The following is a 12,431-nucleotide window of genomic DNA, read 5'->3' as shown; positions in this document are numbered from 1 at the left end:
AAGGTAGGGTGTTTAAATTACATTAACATTTTAGCACTTTCCATAGGGATCCATGTGTTTCCTGTACGAATAAAAAACCAATATTGTGAAAAAGCACAGTGTAGTAAGATCAGCTTTTTGAAACAGATAGATGGATAAAGCTGTCACTATCTAAAGAGACAGGCTCTAGGAAAGTTTAGGAAGGAATGGGGTTGGAGAGGAGAATGCCATGATTACCCAGCCTCTCCAGCAGCTCTGTGATGCTGGCTGGGGAGCAGATGCAGAGCACCATGGACACCCTCCTGGGGGATCACAGAGCAAGGCAGGAGCTGAGTGAGGGGCAGTGCCTGTGAATATACAGTCAGCATCATCCGTGCAAGTCTTGTGCTCCATGCTTGAGACCTGAGTTGCCTTTTTATTTGCTCCAGGAGACTTCCCTGAACATTTTTGCAGATAAAATGTTTGTCTGGTGTCTGCATCCATGTCTGTTTTTGGCCCTGTTTGAACGGAGATTAGTATAAAAAAAAAAAGAGTTGAAATAAATTGCGTTGATGACATTGATGAGACACTGGTCTCTATTATTGTGCCAACACATGCAGAACAGAAAACGTGAGAAAGTGGGAGGAGCTTAATATATAACATAGAATTATGGCTGGTAGTGTTTAGAAGCTACATCAAAAATGCATGCAGTTTCAAAGGTGATCAGAAAAACTGTTTTGAGAAAGAAGTTAAAGTTACAGTTAAAGTGGGCACTGACAGCCCTTACAGTGCAAAAGTTAAGGGACCTCTCTCACACACAGCGGGGCTAAAACACACTGCAAAATGGGACTACAGCTTTGATGCTTAACATCAGGTCTCTGAACCCATATTAACGAACATAAATAAATGACGTCACTCCTGGAAGAACTCAGCACTCATAGTGTCTGTTGAAAGGTGTTCAGACACCACAGTAACAAGCAGAGTACTGAAAAGCTGACTAGCTGGTGTCATAAAAGTGAGAGTCAAGGTGAACCCCTCCTGTTATTTACTCCTGTAGCAACTCTCTCATTGAGTTTGATTGCCTGGATTTCACCTCATCTTCCTAATGTGAAGCAACTTTTTCTTCCTCAAAACAGCTGTCATCTAAGTAGCCCTGCCTTCCCAGGTGCCTGCTCTAAATCTCTGAGGCACCCTGCTCACAGAAAGTTTCTTGCAGCCTTTAAATGTCAGTCCTCTGAATGCATTTTGACCCTATATAGAAACCAAAGAGTTCATTCAGACTCAAGCACTACTTGTAGACAAATTCCTTTTGAAGCCTCCAGCACACTACTGATGATGGCTGATGTTTTAACTAAACACAGGGAACCGATGCCTTCACACAGAGTGACGCAACGGTCCTGCAAGGAGGACAATGGGAGCCTACCCCTCTGCAAAGACAGAGACCACAGATTTTATGTAAAGGTAAGACCATGTTCACTTTTAGTGAATTCCTCTGTGAACAGAGGGTAAGCCTGATATTTTCCAGGATAAAAAACAGAAATTTTGGTCAATTTGTCACCATTTGTGAGTAACTGAGAAAGTCCTTCAGTGGCCTGGACACCCGTTGCCTCACACAGCAATTCTCCCGGCAGCCATCAGGCTCTCTCCACTGCAGAAAAACACGTGCAAAGTGCCAAGTTCACAACTCAGGCATTTGCTTTTAGTTTGTTCAATGCAAAAAAAAAAAAAAACCAAACAAACACACCACACACAACAAACAATCAAAGAAACACAATCCTCTTCATATCAGGCTTCTGGAGCCAACCAAAATCCCAAAATCATGAGCATCTTGTGCCTCCCAAATAACGAAACCCTGGTGGAGGTGAGGGGGCGGAACAGTGGGTGTGGGCCGAGGCGGGGTGGGCCTTCGCGCCTCGATGGGTACAGACAGACCAACGGATACTTGCCTGCAGACGCCATGGCGAGCCCCTGCGTGGAGTTGAGCAACAAGATGAAGATGCCTGTCCTGGGGCTTGGCACTTGGCAGGTACTGGAGCAGGCAGAAAAACGCTGTGAAGATCGAGAAAAAAAAAAATACAACAGCAAAAAACTGCGACAGAAAATGAGACTCTCACAGTGTGGCATGGGATGCCATGGAGGTCACATCCCTGTGTGGTGGGGATGGGGGGGTGGTCTTGCCACCTGCTCGCAGCGATTGCGGCCACTTGTGTCTGTAGGTGGGCTGCCAGGAGGAGGCACGAGAGCGTGGGGCAGGAGGCAGAAAGGACCTCAGGGAGCAAAAATGCAATTTAAAAATGGCAAAAACTTAAAGAGGGGGTGAAGAAGGTGGAGGGAGGCAAAATAAAGAGGAGGGGGGGAAAAAAAAAAAAAAAAAGAAAAAAAAGAAAAAGCAACAAGAAAGCCCTGAATGTGGATGGTGAAAGGCTGTTTGGCACAGTGCTTGAAGCTCGTGGTCCTGGGATAGGGTCACTGGCTGATGGGAGCCCTCATGCCGTGAAGCTGTTTTCATGAGGAAGGGTTTGGGGAAGGTAAAGTGGCAAAACTGTTCAGGCAACATTAGAGAGCAAATTAGGGGAAATGATGTTGGGCATTATGCTGCTGAAAATGGTAGAGTTAAAATGCCTTGCAGAAACTAATTCCTTTCTGCTCTCTTTTTTCCTCACAAAAATGCTGTTTGCCTGGAAAAGTTAAAACGCGGCTGACAAGGAAACACCACCAGCAGCTGGAAAGGGAGAGTTTGCAGAGCTATCAGTGCAGAGCTATCAGTGAGCACTGGGAGAGGGCCATGGAAAGCTCATGCTTTGGTTTTTCAGGCTCCTCCAGGAAAGGTGGAAGAGGTGGTGAAGTTTGCTATTGATGCAGGCTACCGCCTCTTTTACTGTGCCTTTGTCTACCAGAATGAAAATGAAATAGGGAATGCAGTCCAGCAGAAGATCAAGGAAGGGGCTGTGAAACGGGAAGACCTCTTCATTGTCACTGAGGTACAAGGATGCAGCGTTATTGAGCCATTTAGCTTTTCTCAAAGAGAAACCCTAGTTCCATCTGGAAAGTAACCTAAGTGATCCTACAGTATTCACTTCATGGTTGTCTTCTTGTGTTCTATGAATTTCTTCCTTTATTTGTAATGTGAACCTGGCTTGACCTAAGTAACCATTGGCAGCTTTGAAAAGATAGTGTCACTGTTGCTGATCTAATAATTTCCTTGCATCTATTAAGTCTTTTAATTATAATGAAGGTTCATTTGCATGCACTCTAGAAAGATCAGAAAAAAAAGATGAGACAGATTTCTGAATTCAGAGGTGCTGTGCTACTCACTGGTTTGCAAGACATTCAAAAATGGTGTCATGTACAAAACTTAAACCTGAAAGGGAACAGAAATTAAAGTATGGAACTTCAGTTTGAAGTATTTACTCTACTTCTTCGTCTCATCCACTTGTCTTGGGAATACTTTCTTTGCCAAAAAGTGAAAACACTTCAGCTGAGACAGTTATGACTTGGGGTTTTCAACAACAAAACCAGAAAACACTGAGCATAACTAAGCTTTTCTGCATAGTTTTTGTTTTTATCAAAGAATGTGTTTTAACTTGAGTAATACTTGCAGGTTCATCTATTTAAACAACTTGAATTTTCTTTTCAAAAATGAGGTAGAATTGACAACAGTTCTCAATCCCCAGTTAAAAGGGACAGATGGAGGGTAACTATGAGCCGCTCAAGACTCAAATTTGGGGCTGAAAAAAAATTCTAACAGTTTTACTGTGTCAGATACACTTGGCAGAGTGTTACATTCAATTCTGAGAATCTCTTTTTGTAAGTAGCAAGACTGATTATCTGCCTTCACTACCCACTCCCTTATTTGGGGTATGTTTGTCCCACCTTACTATGAAAATATTGACATCCACTGAATTTGCATCCATTCAGTGTGCACAGGGTAGGTGGGGAGGGAAGTTGTGCTCCTAGACCACCAAGGGAGAAGTTTCTGTCCCCTGGTTTGGACTGTGGAAGCTGCAGAGTCATGATTGCACCTGCTTTCTTTCCACAGTTGTGGAACACGTTTCATGAGAGGTCCCTGGTTAAGGTAGCATGCAAGAAGAGCCTCGCTGCACTGCAACTGGAGTACCTTGACCTCTACTTGATATACTTCCCCATGGGATTCAAGGTAATCGCACTCTGCACTCCTCCTTACATGGCTAGAAATATGGTGCATTCTCTCATCTGTGCTGTGACCACCTTCATTATGCAGCTGGAATATACTGTGGTTCATTTGACTCTTCCCTTGCCACCACCAGGTGTGTTGTATGGTGTGTTTTAGTGCCTGGGTCTGGCTTTTCGTGTTTGTTGGAGCAAGATAGCAATAGGTATGAGCACTGCTAATGACCCCCTGAGTCTTCAGGGAAACCGTAACGAACACATGATGCAGTTTGGGATTGTTGCCTTCTGCTTGACTGGAACAGTGTGAACATTTCAGATTTTGGAGATGTTGGCTTGATCTGGAGAAACCGAGAGTGAAAAACAAAACATAGCACAGAAAGAATGCTTCTTGTTGCCCCAGTCTACACCTGTACAAAACAAATCAAAACTGTAGAATAAAAGTAGGGTGTGTTTGTTCCCTTCTCTCTAGATCTGCCTAAATTACATAATTACTACTAATCCCCACACTTCGTATACAGGGATTGATTTATAGAAATATGGTCCTCGTCCAAAAGAGAATACCAATGAACATGTGTAATTTTATCTATGCAATATGTTTAAATAACCTGCTAACTTTCGGCCTGTAAATCCAGTCAGAAGTGCTAGTAAACAGTAGGAGATTAAACTCTTTTAAGAGTCTATGCATTATCTGCCTTGAAATAACAGGCTGGTGAAGAACTGCAGCCTGTGGATGAGAAGGGAAGGATTATCCCCAGTGACACTAACTTTCTGGACACATGGGAGGTAAGTTGATGTTTGCCTTTTTGAGCAGGTGTCAGCACTGAAGATGAAGCAGAGATTTATGTGCACAATGAAACTGAGGGGTAGGTTTGGGTACAGAGGATAGTCACACAAAACTGTATTTCATGACCAGAATGAGCAGAGCTGCTTCTACCTCTTGTTTTGAGGAGCAAGAGAAGGCTGTCTTTATGAAGACTAAAAAGGAGGAACCTATCAGTACTGTAAGTGCTGTCACTAAAATAATATTTGAATGTGCACAATGGCAGAATGGAAGCATAGATTAATCCAGGTGTGGCTGTTGATTTACTGGGTGTTTCATCCAGGTAGGGTATTCTCACACTTTGACGTTGAGTGTCAGCACCTGAGGCTGTCCTTCGATCCTCATTTCTTCACAGACTGAGAGGATTCAGGGTCTGCTCCTGCTACCTGCACCTCTGTGATCCTGCAGCTCTGGCAGTTAATAGTTTCTCCACAATAGCAGACTACAGTTGCAAGAAAATATTTTGAGGCAACTGAGTGTGAGCTAACATCCTCCTTGCTGTATTCTGCCAACACAGAGGTAGTGTGCTGGCATGGGAGGAGGTGGAGGGGTCTCTCTTGCATTTTTAGTTCTGCCAAAATGACTTCCACAGCACCCAAAGCAAAATAACTTAATTTCCCATTACAAAAAGGTTGGCCAAGCTTATATTTCCCATCTGCAATGGGATGTAAAGCATGCAAATAATATCAGTTGCAAATATTTTTAATTATTTGAGATACTGTTACTTAAACAAGTCTGGGTTGTTTATTGTTTTGTCACTATCTTTAGGGAAATAAAATAATGCAGTTGACAGTAATACCACCTCATAAGTGTATTTTGGTTGTACTTACTCATTAGGCCAGGGAAGAGCTAGTGGACTGTGGTCTGGTAAAAGCCATTGGTATCTCCAACTTTAACCATGAGCAGATTGAAAGAATCTTGAACAAGCCAGGACTAAAACACAAGCCAGTAAATAACCAGGTAAGATTTTTATTTCCATTGATGGCAACTAACCTCAGAATATTCCTAAATATTTTCATGTTACACTTCAGCTTGAAAACTCACTTCTGCCATGACCTTTAAATAGTTTTGCTGGAATGGAAAGATCTTTCAGACAACCAGCAGTACCTAGCACTTTGCAAGTCCCTTCAAGTCACTACCGCCTGCAATATACAATGCCTTGGTATGGTGTCAGTGTTGATGATTTTTAATTGACAGGGATCTCAACAGAAAATTTTTGTAGGTTTGAAAGTGGTACCATACAAAAAGCATGGATTATTCATATCACAGTAATATGAAACAGGTGAGAATATTTCATGTTCAGACATTAGAAAACAGTGAAAATACCCATTACCTTGTATGGGACCTTGTGACTTTGTGCTACACGTCCTCTTTCACACTCCCAGTGTCACAGTCCAAGTTGCCACAGGCCCATTTCTGCCAGCCCTGGGATAACCAGTACAATCCCCACTGCGCACTACTGCACACGCAGGGGAATGTACAGGACTGCTCTAATTCATTTGCTGGACTTAAATATTTTTCAACATAAACCATTTCACTGAACTTCATTATAAAAAGGAGGCTTGAAGTATACAATTATGTAAAAAATTCTCACCACGCACCTTGTGAATGAAACCACAGGATGGCAGTGGCGCCAGGACCTTCTGACTTTCTTCCAGAAGAGACCTCTTTCACTTGGCTGAGATTGCTGAATGTCCATGTCTGGTGGCTTGAGAGTATCCAGGGAAAACCCCGCTCTGGGTCCTGTAATGGTACTGTCTGTGCTATGGTGCCAGGTTTGGGGCTAGTGTGTGCACCAGTCAGGCTTAGCACAAGTGAGACATAGGACTTGGAAGGTCTTCCTGAGGCTTATAAAGTTTTGGTGGGGATGGACCCAGCTACCCCATGTTAAAAGCTGCACCAACTTCAACAGTTTCAAGAACTTCAGGCTTTGACTTCAGTTTGCTTTGTTGTGGGTGCACCTGTGCCACACACTGTTGTTATAGTAGTTGCCTGATCTAGCTCAGGTGTAAACTACTGTACATGGATTTCTTGTCACCATGCCTGGCAGCAAAGCATTTAGAAATGGCTGGGTACGTGCATGGTGCCACGTTATGCAGCGTAGACATAGCCCTGTCTTCATACTATGTCTTGTGGAAAGCTGAGCAGCAGCCCCACGTAAGCTTCTGTTGTTGTCCAGTTGAAGGATATCTTGCCCCAGCGGCTGGTTGCAACATGATCTGAGCTAACCTAGGGAAGCCCATCTCCCCAGGCTTCTTCGGGAGTTGGGGAGACTCCTTGAGGCAAATCAGTTGGGCAACTCAGAGCAGAAACTAAACTTCAGGTACTCTGAGCTGCCCCTCTGAAGATGTAATCCTACTCCCTAGTAATCCAGAGAGACTGATTTCCCCGATTCCTGACACAGAAGTCAGTTTCAACCTTCTTGTCAATTTCTCACTTTGTCTAATATGTAGTATGAGGAAGCCCTATTCTCTGTGCTAGGCCTCTAGATATTGCTGTGACATGAATAAGTTTTTGATAAGATTTTAATCATGACATTGGGAGTCTTCACATTTTCTGTAACACGAGAGGAATTAAAATGTTATGCTCTGGAACTGAGTGGTCTGCCTGTCTGTCAGCCACTGTGTTTCTGTGCTTGCAGATCAAATGTCACCCATACCTAACCCAGGAGAAGCTGATCAAGTACTGTCAATCCAAAGGGATTGCTGTAACTGCATACAGCCCCCTTGCCTCTCCTAATCATCCATGGTAAGAAAGCCCTGCAGCCTTTCCGTACATAAATCACTGATTTTTCAACCTGATTCTTTGAGGCAAATGGTGTAATTAATGTGAGTATAATGAGAAAACTGCTGTAGTTTTGTTGCAGCTTACTTCACTCAAACTGTCAGGCTTCCTGCAGGGAAGCTAATACATTTTTACTATCAATATCCTGGCTTTTGTTTTTAATAGGGCCAAGCCAGGGGAACCTACATTGCTGGACAATCCCAAGATTAAAGAGATTGCGATTAGGCACCATAAGACCCCTGCTCAGGTAAATGGAGTTGTCAGGGCAAACTATTCCTCCTCTTCAGACAATTGTACAATCTCATGGCCACACTCAGCAGATACTGCCTTCTCCAGAAGTACAGTATATTGAGGCTGAACTATACTTGACTCTTCATACTGCCCCAGTTCTTACCAGCATTCATATGAATGATTAGGTATTTTATAAGAGGTCTTGAGTGCCGAGTTTGTAGAGGCTGATCAGCAGTGATATGTGGCTACCTCAGGTATCCCTCTTCCTAGGGAGATTTCTTCTGGTCATAGAGAGGTGCTTGACCCTTGAGAACCTCTTTCCTCTGAGGTTTATTTAGAAATTGTCAAGCCAACTTGTTATTCCTTTCTCCAGCTAAATTATTCTTCAGAGAAGCCCTGTAATTTGCAGAATTATTTGAGTGCTCTGTTTGCTTGTGTTTACAAAGAATCATTGAAAACTGCTTGATTATTCAATATGAAATTTTTTTCTTTTAGTTGCTAGTCACACAAATGAGTTCCTGCCCAGAGTGTGCAGGAATTGTACTTCAAAAAAGATTCCACATGTTCACATGCAATCAACCATAGTCATATTTTAAGACAGGCAGAGCAGGACAAAAAAATGTATGCAACAGTCCTCTTTTGAGCGGGGAAATCTTTCAACAGCTATAAAAATTACTTTTAAGGACTTCAAAAAGCTTAACCCAGATGAGGTACTTACCTGTGAGCTCTAAATAATCTGTGGTATCTTTATGCTTATTTGGTCAGTGCACCCATGTAACATAAGCCAAAGAATCATCATTTTCCTCTCTCCCTCCAGTCTAAATGAAAACAAAACAAATACTGGAGAGGCTGCAGTGTAAAAACAACATGGGTCAGAAACATTGGTAGTTTGTCAGTACACTGCAAGAAAATGCTGACACATCAAACTCCTGTGTGCCAACTGCTTGAGTCTTACAAAGAGTGAACATGGTTGTACAAAGATAAAGAGAGATCACAAAATACATTTGAACAGATTTCTTGGTACCCCTGTGTTCATGTTCCTCCCTGCTCTTTCCTAGATTCTGATCCGTTTTCTTATCCAAAGAGATGTGATTGTCATTCCCAAGTCTGACAAACCACAGCGTGTTGAGGAAAACATCAAGGTGAAGTCTATGTTGAGACTGCTGTCACCTCCTTACACAAGATAGGCACACACACCCGTATCTCCGTGTTTCCAAGCAGTACCCAAGGCATTGGAAGGGGAGCACAGATGTAAAGCCTGGGGCTCAGCACTACCTAACCATGTGCATGTTTTCCTCTGGTGAAAAGCATTTTGTTCCTGCCAGGAGAAAAATGGTTAACACCATTGTGATCTGAGCTCTGCTGCCCTGGAAAGGGAATCCCAGTTTTGTGCTTGCCCTCTGAGACGTGCTTAGTGAACTCTTTTCAGGGTGTGAAGGAACAAACTGTGAACACCAGACCCTTTATGGTTTATGTCTCACTTTGAGGCTGTAGTTCCCCTTGGCAGGGAGATTCAGCTGGATGTTTGCTCATGAGGCCTGGCATCTTAGATGATATTTCCATGTTACCTTCAATTCATCCTGCTACATTTTGCACTTATTTCTCCTGTAACCACCAGCAAGAATTGTTAGATAATAGTAGTCCTCTATTGCAGCAGCAATATTTATTGCTAGTTCCAATCGCAAATGTGATACATTGAATAATACATCCTTAGCACCTTGAGTTTTCTGCCTGTTCATTACAACACAAACTGTAGTGGTGTTTGGCTTCAACCACCCAGAACTACAAGACATTGGTATGAACAACATCTTGGAGTGAAAATGATTATTTTGATTACTTCAAGGGTAAATTAGGATTTGGCTGAGAAATAAGAGGATTGCTTGACTACGCTTGATGTGAATGTAGTCTGTTCCTACCTCAAGTTATAAATGCATGAAGCACACTTAATAGCTAACCACTCATGAAGCTAAGTAAGCAGGGTTTGGGCTTTTTGTTTTATTTTGTTTTTTCCTCCTTACGTCCCTGCTAGTTATTTGACTTCGAACTGTCTAAAAAGGAGATGGATGTGATCCTCAGCTTCAACAGGAACTGGAGGGCCATTCCAGTGCTTGAGTATGTTCTGTATTATCTGTTAGTTCAATTTCTATCCATATTTTCATCCTCCATATCTTGAAAACATACATGACCAAAACTAGGGAGAGCTCATATCCTAAACCCTTAACCCCAGGTAATGAGACATGTTCTGGAACTGATGTCAAGAGGCAGATTCATTCAGGGAATTCTCTTCAGTGCTTTGATGTTGCATGTGCTTGTTCACAAGCCTGTGCTCAAGTTTTGCTGCTTTCATTAGTTTAGATGCCTTGGCAGTGGCGGAGAGAGAATGTATTAGGGACATGCTGCTGAAGATACATTCTACAATACTTAAATAACCATTTTATTCTCTTCTCGGTGCTGTCAATCATAAGGACTACCCATTCAAAGCAGAATATTAATGCCAGTTGTTTGTGTGAGACCTCCACATAACTCCTTCCAGATGGGATGTACTGTGTCACTCCAGTCTTCAAAAATGGCAAGAGGGAGGACCCGGGTAATTATAGACCGGTCAGCCTCACCTCCGTCCCTGGGAAAGTAATGGAACAGCTTATCCTTGGTGCCATCTCAAGGCATATCAAGGATAAGAGGGTTATTAGGGGCAGTCAGCATGGCTTTACCAAGGGTAAGTCATGCTTGACCAACCTCATAGCCTTTTATGAGAATGTAACAAGGTGGATGGATGATGGCAGAGCGGTGGATGTGGTCTGCCTTGACTTCAGTAAAGCCTTTGACACAGTCTCCCACAGCATCCTCACAGCTAAGTTGAGGAGGTGTGGTCTAGACAATAGAGTAGTGAGGTGGGTTGCAAACTGGCTTAAGGAGAGAAGCCAGAGAGTGGTAGTCAATGGTGCGGAGTCTAGTTGGAGGCCAGTATCTAGTGGAGTGCCTCAGGGGTCAGTACTGGGGCCAATATTATTCGATACATTCATTAACGATTTAGACGAGGAAATAGAGTGTACTATCAGCAAGTTTGCTGATGACACTAAGCTGGGAGGAGCGGCTGACACGCCAGAAGGCTGTGCTGCCATCCAGCGGGACCTGGACAGGCTGGAGAGTTGGGCGGGGAATAACCTAATGAAATTTAACAAGGGAAAGTGTAGAGTCCTGCATCTGGGCAGGAACAACCCCAGGTTCCAGTATAGGTTGGGAAATTACATATTAGAGAGCAGTGTAGGGGAAAGGGACCTGGGGGTCCTGGTGGACAACAGGATGACCATGAGCCAGCACTGTGCCCTTGTGGCCAGGAAGGCCAATGGCATCCTGGGCTGTATTAGAAGGGGGGTGGCTAGTAGATCGAGAGAGGTCCTCCTTACCCTCTACTCTGCCCTGGTGAGACCACATCTGGAATATTGTGTCCAGTTCTGGGCCCCTCAGTTCAAGAAGGACAGGGAACTGCTGGAGAGGGTCCAGCGTAGGGCAACGAAGACGATTAAGGTAGCGGAGCACCTCCCTTATGAAGAAAGGCTGAGGGAGCTGGGTCTCTTTAGTTTGGAGAAGAGGAGACTAAGGGGGGACCTCATTAATGTTTATAAATATATAAAGGGTGAGTGCCATGAGGATGGAGCCAGGCTATTCTCGGTGGCAAACAATGATAGGAGAAGGGGTAATGGGATCAAGCTGGAACACAAGAGGTTCCGCTTAAATTTGAGAAGAAACTTCTTCTCAGTGAGGGTGACAGAGCACTGGAACAGGCTGCCCAGGGAGGTTGTGGAGTCTCCCTCTCTGGAGACATTCAAAACCCGCCTGGACACGTTCCTGTGCGACCTCACCTACGCATTCCTGCTCCAGCAGGGGGATTGGACTAGATGATCTTTTGAGGTCCCTTCCAATCCCAAACATACTGTGATACTGTGATACTGTGATACTGTGTAGCTTGGTCTTGAATTCACTTCTGTGTTTGACAATCATTATGAGTAGTTATTTGTCCTTTTTTAGGAGACCAGCACTAGCTGGTATAAGAATGCATCAATAGGGATGTGTCTTTTGTAAAGATGGTTAGCAGAAATCTGTTTTTGATTAATAGTAAGAAGACAGTATTTCTTAATTTCCTTTTTTTTCCTTGTCTTCCATAATTGAAGACATATTTGACAAAAAACTCAAGTTATTTACACAACATTTTGTATGTTATTTCCAGTGAGGTCTGTCATACTGGATCATGAGTTGCTGTCAAGCAATGCTTTTTTAAATTACTTTGGTTTTTATGTACTTGTGATTTTTTTAATAGTATGAATTCCTAACATTTTAAAATTTTATATTAATAAAGTTTGAATAACAACAGAACTTAATTAGTGGAATGCTTAAGTTGTTCCATACAATTAATTATAAAAATGTGCCTGAAGTCTGTTTCTTTTTTATTTTTTTAATTATTAATACAGATAGAAATAAGCTTCTGTGC

The 12,431-nt window shown here is 43.0% G+C and overlaps 1 protein-coding gene across 1 annotated transcript; it reads left to right on the top strand.

The window, feature by feature from the left end:
* The first annotated feature begins 324 nt into the window (after positions 1-324).
* LOC102085112 (aldo-keto reductase family 1 member B7-like) lies at positions 325-10,395 on the top strand. The gene is made up of 9 exons (XM_021298718.2): positions 325-1,984; positions 2,772-2,939; positions 3,998-4,114; positions 4,813-4,890; positions 5,765-5,887; positions 7,569-7,675; positions 7,877-7,958; positions 9,001-9,084; positions 9,972-10,395. The coding sequence occupies exons 1-9, from the start codon at positions 1,670-1,672 to the stop codon at positions 10,113-10,115; spliced, it is 1,218 nt and encodes a 405-aa protein (XP_021154393.2). The 5' UTR covers positions 325-1,669; the 3' UTR covers positions 10,116-10,395.
* The last annotated feature ends 2,036 nt before the right edge of the window (positions 10,396-12,431 follow it).

Source organism: Columba livia, chromosome 1 (assembly GCF_036013475.1).
Source record: "Columba livia isolate bColLiv1 breed racing homer chromosome 1, bColLiv1.pat.W.v2, whole genome shotgun sequence".
Lineage (NCBI taxonomy): Eukaryota > Metazoa > Chordata > Aves > Columbiformes > Columbidae > Columba > Columba livia.
This window is presented reverse-complemented; position numbering and strand designations above follow the sequence as displayed.